This window comes from Pocillopora verrucosa, chromosome 4 (assembly GCF_036669915.1).
Source record: "Pocillopora verrucosa isolate sample1 chromosome 4, ASM3666991v2, whole genome shotgun sequence".
Lineage (NCBI taxonomy): Eukaryota > Metazoa > Cnidaria > Anthozoa > Scleractinia > Pocilloporidae > Pocillopora > Pocillopora verrucosa.
In genome coordinates this window covers 20,089,751-20,102,656 of record NC_089315.1, presented here as the reverse complement: position 1 = coordinate 20,102,656, position 12,906 = coordinate 20,089,751, and the positions used below count along the sequence as shown (strand labels likewise).

At 36.5% G+C, this 12,906-nt stretch overlaps 2 protein-coding genes across 3 annotated transcripts in view; one reads left to right on the top strand and one right to left on the bottom strand.

The window, feature by feature from the left end:
• The window catches only part of LOC131773149 (laminin subunit gamma-1), a 34,954-nt gene extending 33,393 nt beyond the window's left edge, over positions 1-1,561 (top strand). For both annotated transcript variants that reach the window (XM_059089129.2, XM_066165649.1), the window contains exon 51: positions 341-1,561. In XM_059089129.2, the coding sequence (XP_058945112.2) occupies positions 341-498 (158 nt within the window). In that variant the 3' untranslated portion in view covers positions 499-1,561. The remainder of the gene's footprint in view (positions 1-340) is intronic.
• Positions 1,562-2,132: 571 nt separating this feature from the next.
• On the bottom strand, positions 2,133-10,594 carry LOC131773140 (eukaryotic translation initiation factor 3 subunit J-like). The gene is made up of 10 exons (XM_059089117.2): positions 10,576-10,594; positions 10,405-10,490; positions 10,239-10,302; positions 9,408-9,529; positions 9,275-9,324; positions 5,268-5,311; positions 4,732-4,841; positions 4,228-4,285; positions 3,744-3,817; positions 2,133-3,156 (listed from the first exon to the last, which is right to left on the bottom strand). The coding sequence occupies exons 1-10, from the start codon at positions 10,586-10,588 to the stop codon at positions 3,022-3,024; spliced, it is 756 nt and encodes a 251-aa protein (XP_058945100.1). The 5' UTR covers positions 10,589-10,594; the 3' UTR covers positions 2,133-3,021.
• Between the last annotated feature and the right edge of the window lie 2,312 nt (positions 10,595-12,906).

Below are 12,906 nucleotides of genomic sequence, written 5' to 3'. Positions count from 1 at the left end.
TGAAGCGCCAACCCAGAATTAAATATAATCATGGTTTGTATTTTTTCGGTATTAAAGCACCCATTAGGTTTATTCTTTAGTGAGGTTCAATTTCTGTGTAACACAGGACCGAAAGGATCAATATACACGCTAAGTGAAACACGACCAGAGTTACCAAGTTAACTTTGAGACATATAGGTAAAAATTGCACTTTTTCTCTATGAAACATTGGGACAAAATTTCTCGACTTTGGAAGTTTGATATTGACTTTTCCCTGACCGCGGCAACCCTATTTATCACATTACGATATGTTGAATGCCACAGACAATAATGTTAGTTTTTTTCTGTTTTTAAACTACAGCTGATCAGTTGGGAGGATATCCTTCAGTTTTCACGGGATTCAAAGGCTGCCTCAAGAAGTTTACTGTGGACGGAAATACTTTACATTTTGCAGATTTAGCGCAGTTTTCTTATGTCTCATCGGCTTGTCCACTGACGTCAAGCGAAGGTGGAATTTAAAGCAAAAGTGTAACACACTGCTTGCACCTTTTTTCTGTTACACAACTTTTTCGTCGGCAAGCCAGGAGATAAGTGAGCAATACTTCGCTCTTTACTCTAGGATACGATTGCGCTGTTTATGTAAATACTAAATATCCTCTCTTGGATATACCCAATTCTTCAATTTAGGATGTAATGCGTTTAACACTTCGGTTAACTATTGTGTCTAAGAAAATTCATACTAAAAGATAGCACTGAAAAAGTCAAGTGTCCGATAATATGTTGCACTAGGAAGGAGCAACGTGTCAAGAGATATTTATGTGCTCCAAAAGGGTTTGAAGATTTACCTTTTCAAGAATATCTGTATGAGGAAATTTCATACAACGCCTGAATAAATGGTTATCTGTATATGCGCTCTTAGCCATTTTGAATTTTGTCTTTAAATTCAGACAGCTTGACAAGAGTAAGTAGTCAAACCGTCAGAAATCTGAACAAGGGGAGATAGAATACGCTTCACTGTTTCAAGGACTCAAAATAATGTAGAAGTCTTGGTATGAAAAATAATGAACGTTATCCCCTTTACCTACTGTACCAGGGATCAACAGTTATATCAGGAATGTGGTAAAACATTTTCCTTTTTACCAATTTTTAAAGTAATTTTTTAAAACTAAGCTAGTGAATAGCAATGAGAGTGAGGAAAATCTTTGTGTACGATGCGATTGAGATTACTGAGCACGACGGTTTAACTGTAATAACATACAAATGGGTTATTCGAGTATAAAAAGGGGAAAAATGATGAAATTTCAAATGTTGGTCGTCCCGCTTTTCCTAAAAGGTAAAGAAGGGAGAGATTGCAGGAACACAGTTCAGCCGTATCCGTGAAAGGAACTGATCATCTTACTTCCCGACATTTTCCCTCGGTCTCCATCTATTAGCGAACCTTTGGAGTTATAGTAGACCATTGGCTCTTAACTACATCTTTTGTCGACTATTTACAGACATATTTTCAAATTTAACTAAAATCCCAGGTGTGACAACGGACACGTTGTGACCTATACCTGTTCTTATTACCACATTATCAATAAAGTTTGGTCATTTACTTTGTATCAAAAATTACAAACATTGAATTTTTGCATTGGGAACATTTTGGATAAACCAATTTTAAGCTATTTCAGTTAGTCTTTTGGGTGTTGAGCTGCATTTGACGGGACTGAAATGGACCTCTCTCTCTCTCTCTCTACCCTCCCACTACAGCGGAAACTAGTTTCTTTCGACTGGTCATAGCGCTCAGAAAAATTGAACCCTGGCCACCCCACTTGGCCTTTGACCCAACCCCCGACACCACATTGTGATTTGTAATCCCGTATGTGGAGAGGGAAGCGAGGAGATAAATTGTGAATAATTAAAACAGGACGACAGTAGAGATCAAGTTTTGTTATATCGAAACAACGCCGATAGATTTTGATACATCACTTGAGAACCTACCGGCTCCCGAAGTTTCACTTATGGATCATGGTAAAGTAAAGGAAAGATTAGGACTCCACTTTGAACACCTTATCCTACACCTAAAAACTTTACAATGCACGCAAAGGTGTTATCCCAATTCTTTCACATACATTTCAGTACTTCTTTCTTTTGTTTAATAGAAAACTAAATAATTAAAGGTTTTTTTATTTCATCTAGCATGATCAAGCTACTGTAAAGTAAAAATTACACAGTGATGAAAAATTGAGAAAGTTCTATTGAACTCAAACAATAGAATAAATTAAAAGATTAACATAGAATAAATTAAAAGATAAACATTTAATCTGAAGACAAAAAAAAGACTTTTCCTAAGCTTTTACAATTGAAAGACAGACAACTGAGGAAAGATTCTTTCATGGTTTCTATTGTTTTTATTCCACAATCTAATTTTCAGGAAAGAAATACACAACTCTCTTGTACTAAATAAGAAAAGAAAGCATTCAGGTAATAGATTTAGAGACATTCTGAATTGTCCATTAGTTCTGATCAATTCTTGTTTACAGTGTTCATAATGTATGAGGTCCTTTTAAGAATTGTTTTTAGAGCATATTAAAAGAAAAAAAGTTTTTGCCTCAAGTATCATTGCAATTATGCGTATACACTTTCAATGGCAGTGCTTTTATTACACAAAGGACAAACATATATTATTGGTTTTTTTTAAATGTGCATTTTTCTTGCCATCTGAGAAACAAGTACAACAATGTATTGCAGTTCTACTTACTAGGACAAAGTTATTATTAATCTTTAAATTTTTTGCCTTGATTTATAGGACACAGAATATGGTTGGGCTGGCTTGGTTGGAAGGACTTAAACCAACAAAACATGACTGCCTTGGATGTTTGCATCTCACTTTTAAATGTTAAGATGCAAAGAAGAGGCAAACTTTATTATCTGCCAAATTATTATTTACGCTATTGAGGTTCCAACCAAAGTGAATTCAAATAACTTCTTGTTAAGAGTTTGAGGGTGGATTGGTGATGTTGTGTTTACAGAATCTTGCATGTTCATTTGCTGTCACTTTCACATGAAGTCATCAAATTCATCTCCATAATCATAATTTCCACCACCAAATGCATCCAAGTCCTCTTTTCTGCCAGCCTTGGCACTAGCTCCTGAGAGAGTGGCTTTCTTAACAGCCTTTTTCCCTTTCTTTGCCTGTAAAAAATATCAAATAGGTGATGATAAGATTATTCTGGTCCCTAATTTCACAATGCAGTGATACTACAGATTCAGGACAATACTATTGTAAGCTTCATTCATTCCAATTAGTTGTGTCCTGTTTTCACTCCTCCCTGACAGGAGAGGATTACGCTTAAATACACAGGTGATTTTTTCTTGTAGATATTTTGCACTTGATGTATTTAAAATTGTGAGACCTTGAACCAGAGAAGAAAAAATTATTCTAGAGAATAATACTGTTAATTTATGCTTCGAGAGAAAGCTGAATGTGACACAACAAACATTGAAATAACCACTGAGGGTGGAGTATTCAAAGAATATTTATTACTACTTGTGATATACATGAATGTTCATGTGCTCAGTGTTATCCTAAGGTCAACTGAACCCTACCTTTGTGTTTTACTATTATACAGTAATCCATAAAATACACAATAATGTGTGCAAGCAAGGTAACATTTAATAACAACCCACATAATAAAGCTTCAGTTCTCAAACCTAATTAAAAAAAAAACTTTCTGAGAATGCTGAAGTCCTAATGGTATAAAAAGAGATCTGTGACTTGCCTTCTGTGCTTTTAATTTTTCTGATGAGAGGACATTTATTGTGCTACCTATTCGTTTAACATCTTCAGCATCCACTGAAAAAAATGAGCAGCACAAGACATGTAAAACATCATAGTGCCTACAAAGACTGTTCATAGTACTAACAATGAATAATGATGACCACAAATCACATTTACATCTACATAACAATTATTCACCAAAAGTCAATTTAATTTCCTAATTATTTATATCCTCTAGTGTTATTTATTGGCAATTTTTTGCAGATTCTTAGACAAACATTTTCATTCTATATCTATGAAGGAGTTTCCTTGTTTACAAATAGAGAACTTGTTTAGCCTCCTACAGGAGGTAAAGAGTATAAGATCCTCTTAGCCTCACCCTATTTTTTGTCGAGGCTAAGGGCCTGTTAATGGTGACCAGGATTTGAAGTATGCAAATGTTTTTCTTATTTCATCTATTTGTTTTTATCCCAAGGAATACTTACAGCTTGCACATAAATCTCTAAAAAGCATTTCCAAGAAAGGGACATATTCTGCATTGGACTTGAAAACAAAAATTGAATAAAGAGTTAATCAAACTACTTTCATAATTTCTCACTTTTAAGACAAAAAAGGCCACAAGAAAACTTAAAGTATTAACAAAGAATGCTAGAGTCTACTGAAATAACATTTATCAGATTTTAAGGAAAGGAAAGTCTTCACAACTGGGTTCACACTCACTTATTTGATACTCTGAAGTAAAAAGGACCAGGATGTTTGAAATCTGACAAGCACCAACTCTGTGTTGGTGGCATACAAAAACTATTTTTTATCACGATACCAAACCCTGATAAATTAAGTGCTAACAGTTCTTATAAAAATCCAACAAGGAACAGTGCTACCTCTTTCAAGAAATGTACAAGGTGCCAGCAATGTTTTGTCATAAAATGGCAGAGGTTTCAATTATATACCAAAGTGAGTGATACAATTAACAAATATGTGACTCATACCTCATAATTGGATAATTTTCCTACAAGTAATTGGGACAGTTCTACAAACTCTTCTTTAGTTGAAGGTTTCATGTCATCTATACTTTTGGATCCTATATCATCTTTCACACCTGGAGAAATGAAGAACAAAGTTATTTCATTCAGTAATTTTTCCCTAAACTTCAGGAAATAATAACAACACTTCTAATAATAAAAATTGCTAGCTAACTCAGTAACAAAACACTCCAATGTATATTTGGATGAGGGTCATAAACTTGTCATAACTCATCTATGATTGCTTCGTTTGGGGTAAACGAGTGAGAAGCTGATGAGCTGAGTTGTTATTAAGTACATGTATAAACCAACATTTCCTAGTTTCACACAGTGTTGTCACTGTTTTGGTGATTCTCAAAGATAAGGTCAACTTTAAACACTATTGACATTTATGGTGAAGGACTCAAATAAAAAAAATTTTAAAAATTTGAATTATTATTTTCTGGCAATGAAAATAAGTTTGTTTAAAAGTGTAGAAACAGTCTGTTTATATAGAACCTCACCAAAAGCTTGTTTAGCTAATTCTAAATCTGCATCTTCTACCAATCTGAAAAAGACAAGCAAACAAAGCCCGTCAGTGATACTGCTTACAAGTTGCTGCATATGATTGTAACAATCTGACTTGAAATTATTTGAAACAATGGCTTCATGCCAAATTTGCAAAATAAGAAGAATTGCCATTTCTTACATCTCTTTAAAACTATAAATTTAAGTCAACTAAATATAGGAAACTATAATAATAATAATAATAATAAATTTAAATTTATACCGCGCAGTTTCTATAAAAATATTCAACTGCGCCTTACAATAAATATTAAATTAGAAATTAAAATAGAAGTTCAAAATTACAATTCTAAAATAATGCAATTCAATTATAAAAACTATAGAACTAATTAAACGCCCTATTAAATAAAAAAGTTTTAAGTCTAATTTTAAAAATATCTAAACTGGAAATAGATCTTATTGTGGTAGGAAGCAAATTCCAAAGTCTAGGGGCGGCGCAACTAAACGATCTATCTGCCAGGGTCTTCTTGGATATTATCTTCGGGAAAGTTAATAAAGCTGCAGAGTCATCGTTGCGCCTTAAATTATACCTAGATGGCGGCAAGATAGATATTAAATGGCGCAAGTAATCGGGCGCCATACCATGCAATACCTTAAATGTAAGAAGAATTATTTTATATTCGATACGATAACAAACAGGCAGCCAATGTAATTCGTGAAGTAGAGGCGTGATGTGGCACGACTTTGGAGCACAATAAACTAAACGGGCACTAGCATTCATAACACGCTGTAGTTTAGACAACTGATATTTCGGTAACCCATACAAAAGGCTGTTGCAATAATCAAGTCTGCTTGTTATAAACGCATGAATTAGTGTTTCAGTGCTACTTCTAGATAAGTACTTCCTAATATGTCTGATATTATAAAGATAATAAAAAGAGCTGCTGCATGTTTTGGTAATATGTACATCCATATTCAAATGCGGATCAAACCATGTGCCCAGATTACAGACTGATGAAGAAGGACTAATATTATAATCTCCGACTCTGATGCCATCGATAGACACCTTTGTGAGCTGCTTCCGTGTCCCAACAAGCATAAAATCAGTCTTGACATCATTTAGCATTAATTTCCTCACACACATCCACTGTCTAATGTCACGAATACAATTTTCAATGGCAGTGACCGCATCCAACTCACCAGTGCCAACACTAGGACTAAAGGACAGATACAACTGAGTATCGTCCGCGTAAGCATGCGCAGTTGGTAAATGGGACTCCAGGAGAGAAAACAAATCACTTGAATAGATAGTAAACAAAAGCGGGCCAAGGCAAGAACCTTGAGGTACACCCCACTTCAAATCAAATGACTGCGAAAGCGTCTCTTTTATGCAAATTCTTTGAGATCTCCCTTCCAAATAAGACTTGAACCACGAAAGAGCAGAGCCGCAAACACCTAGTTTCGTCTGAAGGGCTTTTAATAAAATCTTGTGGTCAACAGTGTCAAAGGCGGCACTCAAGTCTAATAACACCAAGAGTGATACATGCCCCTTGTTCATATTCATTAGCAAATCGTTTTTTACTTTTAACAATGCAGTCTCAGTGCTGTGATGGGAACGATAAGCAGATTGAAGCTGAGGGAAGAGATTGTTCTTAATCATGTGACACTGAATCTGATTGGCTACCACACGTTCAGTAAGTTTGGACACAAATTGCAAGGTGCTGATTGGTCGAAAATTCTTGAAAAGAGGATCAAGACCAGGCTTTTTCAATAATGGATGTACCACAGCAGTTTTCCAGGCGTCAGGAAAATATCCAGTTCGTAAGGACAAATTAACCATATTCGTTATTACAGAAAGGAGTGGGTCAAGGCAGGCAGATAACAGAGTCACAGGTATTGGATCCAAGATGCAAGTTTTTTTCTTCCCTGATGTAATCATATCACGTATTGCTACAGCCGTTGTACATTGAAAATCAGACAGTACAATATCGCTAGGTTCAGATACCAGATCAGGCTCCGACGTCGACAGAAGATGCGATGGAGAGATACCTTCCAACTTTGACCTTATATTAGCAATCTTGGTAATAAAAAACTCGCCCATGTCATTTGCAAGCAGAGAAACGTCAGTATGAGGAGGAAGAGCTCTATCCGGCTGCATATTCAGTAGACTCTTACTTGCCATAAACAGCCTCCGCTGGTCAGAACTATTATCTTCAATGAATTGATTGTAGTAGACACGACGTGCCTCATTCATCAAGTTCACCACACGATTTCTTTCCTTTTTAAAAGCAGCACGATCTGCAGATAGGCCAGTAATTCTCCACTTCTTTTCAGCCTTTCGTCTCGACCGTTTAGCTTTTCTGATATCTTCATTAAACCACGGTGCTCGAGGCCGAACAACAATATCACGGGACAAGACAGGTGCATAGATATCTAGTATAGATCTTAGTGTCTCATTGTAACAATTGACTAGGGTATCCAAGTCGTCCGGTGGGTCAAGACAGAGCTGAGAAGAGCAAATCGTCTCGGAAAATTGATCACGGTCAATAGATTTAATTTTTCTGAACTGCAGATGTTTGATGGCCACCAGAGGTCTTTCAGGTTTTAGTTGACAGAAGACTGGGAAATGGTCAGAAAACAACTCACCAGTGTAGGGGCACCCAGCAATGATGTTATCAGATATACGAGTGATGATCAAATCCAGTGTGTGACCAAGTTCATGGGTAGGGTGTAGAACATGTTGTTTAAGACCCATCGACACCAGAAGGTCAGACATGTTTCTACAGTCAGTGTCATCAGGTAGATCCATATGAATGTTAAAATCGCCCAGTATTAACAAAGGCTCACTTGACATGACCAAAGACTCGAGATAATCTGAGAATTCAGTGATAAATGTTGAAGTAGACACAGGATGTTTAACAGAATATGGAGGCCTATAGACTAAAACAACCCGCAAACGAGTAGTAGCCACAGGATTGACCAACCATTCTGACACCTCGAATGACTCTTTTCCTGCAGCTGAAACCTTTTCAACGTAGATAGATTCTTTGAAAATCAATGCAGTCCCACCTCCTCTGCGATCGCTGCGAGGATGATGAAGGAGTTTGTATCCCTGTGGTGTTATTTCACTAAGAATAGCAGTGTCATTGTCTGTAAGCCAGGTTTCAGAAACAGCAAATAGATCTGCTTTGCTATCGCATACCAAATCCACAAACGACGCTGACTTATTTCTCAAAGATCGAGCATTGAGAAGGCAAAGCAACAATCGTTGCGTATCGTTTTTGATATTTTCCAACACTTGTTGAGGCTTGGGCACAGTAATGTGGACCAAATTACGTGGACACGGCGGTGCACGATTGCCAACAGCGCTAGCATAAGCAAAGTCGCCGTTTGTCGAGTGTCGATTTCCGATTACAGCTTGAATAGCAGAGGGGCCAGGATTTAAACTTACATCACCAGATTTGATCAGTCGAATCAGTTGAAAACTGGAAGTTGAATTGTGATGATAGTTCACTCTAGTGCCGAGGTAACTCATTCCACGAAGTCGACAACCAAGATGGCGGCCTAATCTCCGAGTGGAGTTTACTTGTTTGTTGCCCGTTATCACTTCCAACGAAGACATTGAGCTGCCAGAGCGAAGCGGTGCACAAGAGAAATAATATAGGCTATGTCCAGATAAATATTTCTCAGGGTGAAGACCAAATAAAAGCAATAAAAATGATAAAACTACGGAGCCAAGAAGGACACGTCTGAGTGCCATGCTGACCGCTGACCGCCAAAACTGAGCAAAGTTTTGGCAAAAAAGTCACAAAATTCACCTAGCAATAGCACTTTTGCTTTCCACTGACTGGCAGTAACTAGACTGGTTAATTCACAAAAGCCTTAAAATTTGATTGTTAATTTTTTTGAGTGTTCTTCCCTAATGTATGTGTTCACAAGAGAGCAAAATATCAATACACCAACATTAGCACCTTTTGGTCTCTGGGATGTTTAAAATATTACTTACTTCTGTCTTCTAAGCTTTTCTGCAAGTTGTTCTTCTTCTGTTAATTCTTTCTGTGAGAGCAATGGGCAAAATCAAAGACATTACTCAAAGGAGCCATAATAATTGCTACAAATGCACTGCAATATTTTTTCACCTCTTGTGCTGATTGATTCTCCTCCTGTTTCTTTAGAGCTCTTTCCTTGGCCTTGTCCTCCTTATCTTGTATAGCCTGTTTAATTGTTTTTCTTTTCTTTACTTTAGCTTGAGGAGCTGCTTCTATCAAATTGACAACAAAATTATATAATTCACAGGACAAACAACACAGGTATCTATGCGATTTCATGACATGACCAAAAATTAACAGGACATAATATACCTTAGCAAATGGTCAAATAGTACAATGTAGGATAAGAAAACTACAGGGCCAAGCTAAGCCAGGATCAAGTGCTTTGTGACTTTGAAATTGTGAAATTTAAATAACACAGATACGTGTTATACCAGACATATAAATACAGAATAATAACAAACAAACAAAATTTTACACCGAACATAGTTCAATACTGAGACATGTTCAACTTGTTTGATAATAAGCAATGTTTCCCTAACTGTGAAAAAGAAAACCCGATTTTTTTAAGAGATGGTACGACCATCTTCTTTCTTTCCACGAGATGAAAAGAAAGGTTGATTTAAACGAAGAATTTTCGAGGTAACCTTGAGGCTATGTTTGTTAAGGGGTATTGGGTTTCATTTACAGTAAATTACAATGATACTGTACTCAAATGAACAGCGAAGAATAGTAGGATTAATCTTATTTCGAACACTTAATGATGTTTATAATCGATTTCAGGAAAGAGAATAATTTGGATAGGGAATAAAAAGCTTGTAGACATTGTTAGTGAAAGAAGCCGTGCAATAATTCGCAAAATTAAAATTTGGAATTGTGAAGCATCAGGATAGATGTTTCATAACCCGATCTATCAGTTACCAGTTTGATTTTCGGATGGCTCCGATTTCTTTTCTGAATCCTCTTCTTCATCAAACCAGTTTTCCTATAAACAAAACGTTTCCCAAATAAATCAACCTTTGATGCCGATCTAAGGAATAAACAAACTGAATTCCACGTTTTGTAAATTACGAAGATAAATTGTTACCTTAACATCCTGATCTTCTTCGTCCTCCCCTTCCCATTTGTCCGATTGTTTTACGGAAAAGTCTTGTGGCTCGAAATCCTCGTCATCTGGACAGTTTAAAATTAATTTTACAAATAAGATAAAAACTAAATTAAGGCAAAGTAAATTGTACATGTGCGAGAGAGAACTCACCCCAGTCCGCCATTTTGATTTGTAATAATGCTCGTGTTGGAGTATGGGTATTTTATATGTTAATCATTACGCAACAAATTTCCGCCTCGAACTTGCTACCTGACACAACCGACAACCAACGACAGTCATTTTGAAGTACTCGACGTCTTAAATGATAATCTGCATAATGTAAGCCGTTTTAAGTCCCACTACAGGCAGAATGGTTTTGTTTAGTCGGCTTCATTACTCTTAAATTCTAATGTCCTCAAGAATCTTTCTGCGTGTGATATCAAACAATTGAAATTCGATTTTAGCATGGGTGTATTTATTGGGAAAGTGCGAATTGCGGTCCTGGGATCATTTGCGGACTCGTACAGAACTATATCATAAATGTATATATCATTACTTAAAATTGATGTCCATTTAGCCTTAGGTTCCCTTTTTTCCATCTTTCTTCTTTTCCTTTCCTTGTTTTTATATCTTTTTTTTTTTTAAAAGTTGAGGTCTCTCTATGAATATAACCGCGAGTTTTCATACCAGGCAAATCATTATTATCATTAATGGTAGATGGCTGGTTACAAGAGCTTTCTTGCTACCAAGAAATATTGGATCATGTTTACTACAGGTACATGCGACCGATATAGCGGTCAATATATCGGTCGAGAGTCGGTCGATACTCGACCGATATATCGGTTGACAGTCGGTCGATATTTGTCGTTGCGCAAGTGTTTGTATAAAATTTTCCATCGAGGAACCTTGCGAAGTCTCGGGGTAAGTGGGCTAAGCGGGACAAAGATAAACTTACCTGATCCGAGATGTGAAGCAACGTCACTTGCAACTTGGCGTCACCCGAATGCCAGTAACCAACTAGTTTAGGGAATCTATCCTTACAGAACAAATGGAGAGTTTGAAAGACATGTAGTAATAGAAATAGGCTAAAGCAAACTAATTGCATAGGCAGGTAATTTAGTGTTAACAACTGAGTTGAAAACGTAAATTAGCCACCGTAAAGGGTAAAAAAGCTGACGTTTCGTCTATCGCTCACGAAGGGCTAACGCTCGAAACGTCAGCTTTTTTACCCTTTACGGTGGCTAATTTACGTTTTCAACTCAGTTGTTAACACTAAATTACCTGCCATACTCTCCCACCGACGCAGCACCACAGTTTCTCTAGAAACTTACCCCTTTATTAATTACAGAGGCGTCAGACTCTAATCATTCAAATTTTTGTTTAGAGTAACATGCACGTTCATCATCGCACACCTCGAAACACCATCGAGGCTTCTTGCTAGCCTAACGATCTTTTGTTTTACCAAAAGAGTCTTGATATTTTCTTAAGGCATTGTTCAATCCAAGAATTTTTCCTTAAATAACTTAACTTTCAGAATTTTCAATACAACGCTACGCGATTTTATGGCCGTGAACTTATGTAATCAACGCCGGATGAATATTCAACTGGGTCTCGTAAATGCAAGAAATTCGTTCGTTTTTTGCTTCTGAGAGGTCTATCTTAGCACTTTTTTGAATAAAGAAATATTTCTTGCTCATTTTCCCTTACATTTTATTAATAAATTTAGGTCAAGAGAATATATTATACAGTTTGCGTTCTCATGGGTTCATAATTCTCTTGCTTTGGTAGCACGCGATTATCTGATAATCCCGACAAATCTGCTTATTGACATCTTAAATGTTTATTTCTGGAAAAAACCATAGGAGTAAAGCTATCAACTGATTTCCATTGAAAATTGGGCAAAGAAGAGAAAAACAGGCGGGGTTGGATATCACAATTGTCATGGAAGCTAACGATGTTATGAACAAAACGTTTTACCGCGAAATATATGTAAAAGATTTTCTTCAATTCACGTAACTTACAGGATATCTTCGGTTATTGTAGCATCATAGAACGAAATAAGGTTGCAAACATATACTCTTTTCAACATTTAAAAACGATCTAGCCCGAGTGGAACGGAAGGTGTAACAACTTATTACAGACTTCTGCACGAACCCACGAATTGAAATTAAAAAGTTTTTCGTTAAAATTTTGTACCTTGTGGGATGTCTACGGTCATTTTCACATTTCCACACTGATATTAATGATCACCTCGACCCATCATGGAAAGAAGAAAGGTTTTCAAACATACAAATTTAAATGAATTTGGGAAGTTTTTTTTGGCTCTGCATCTCCTACAACAACAACTAGATCGAGGCCGCGCGATATAACATGTCCCTTAAGCGATCTGGTACAGGCTCGACCAATCCCAGTGCTCATTCAGGGGGGCGGTCCCCTTGGTGAATAAATTACGATTTGTTTCGATGGTTTGGTCATTTACATTAGTTAGAGAAGATCCTCTTC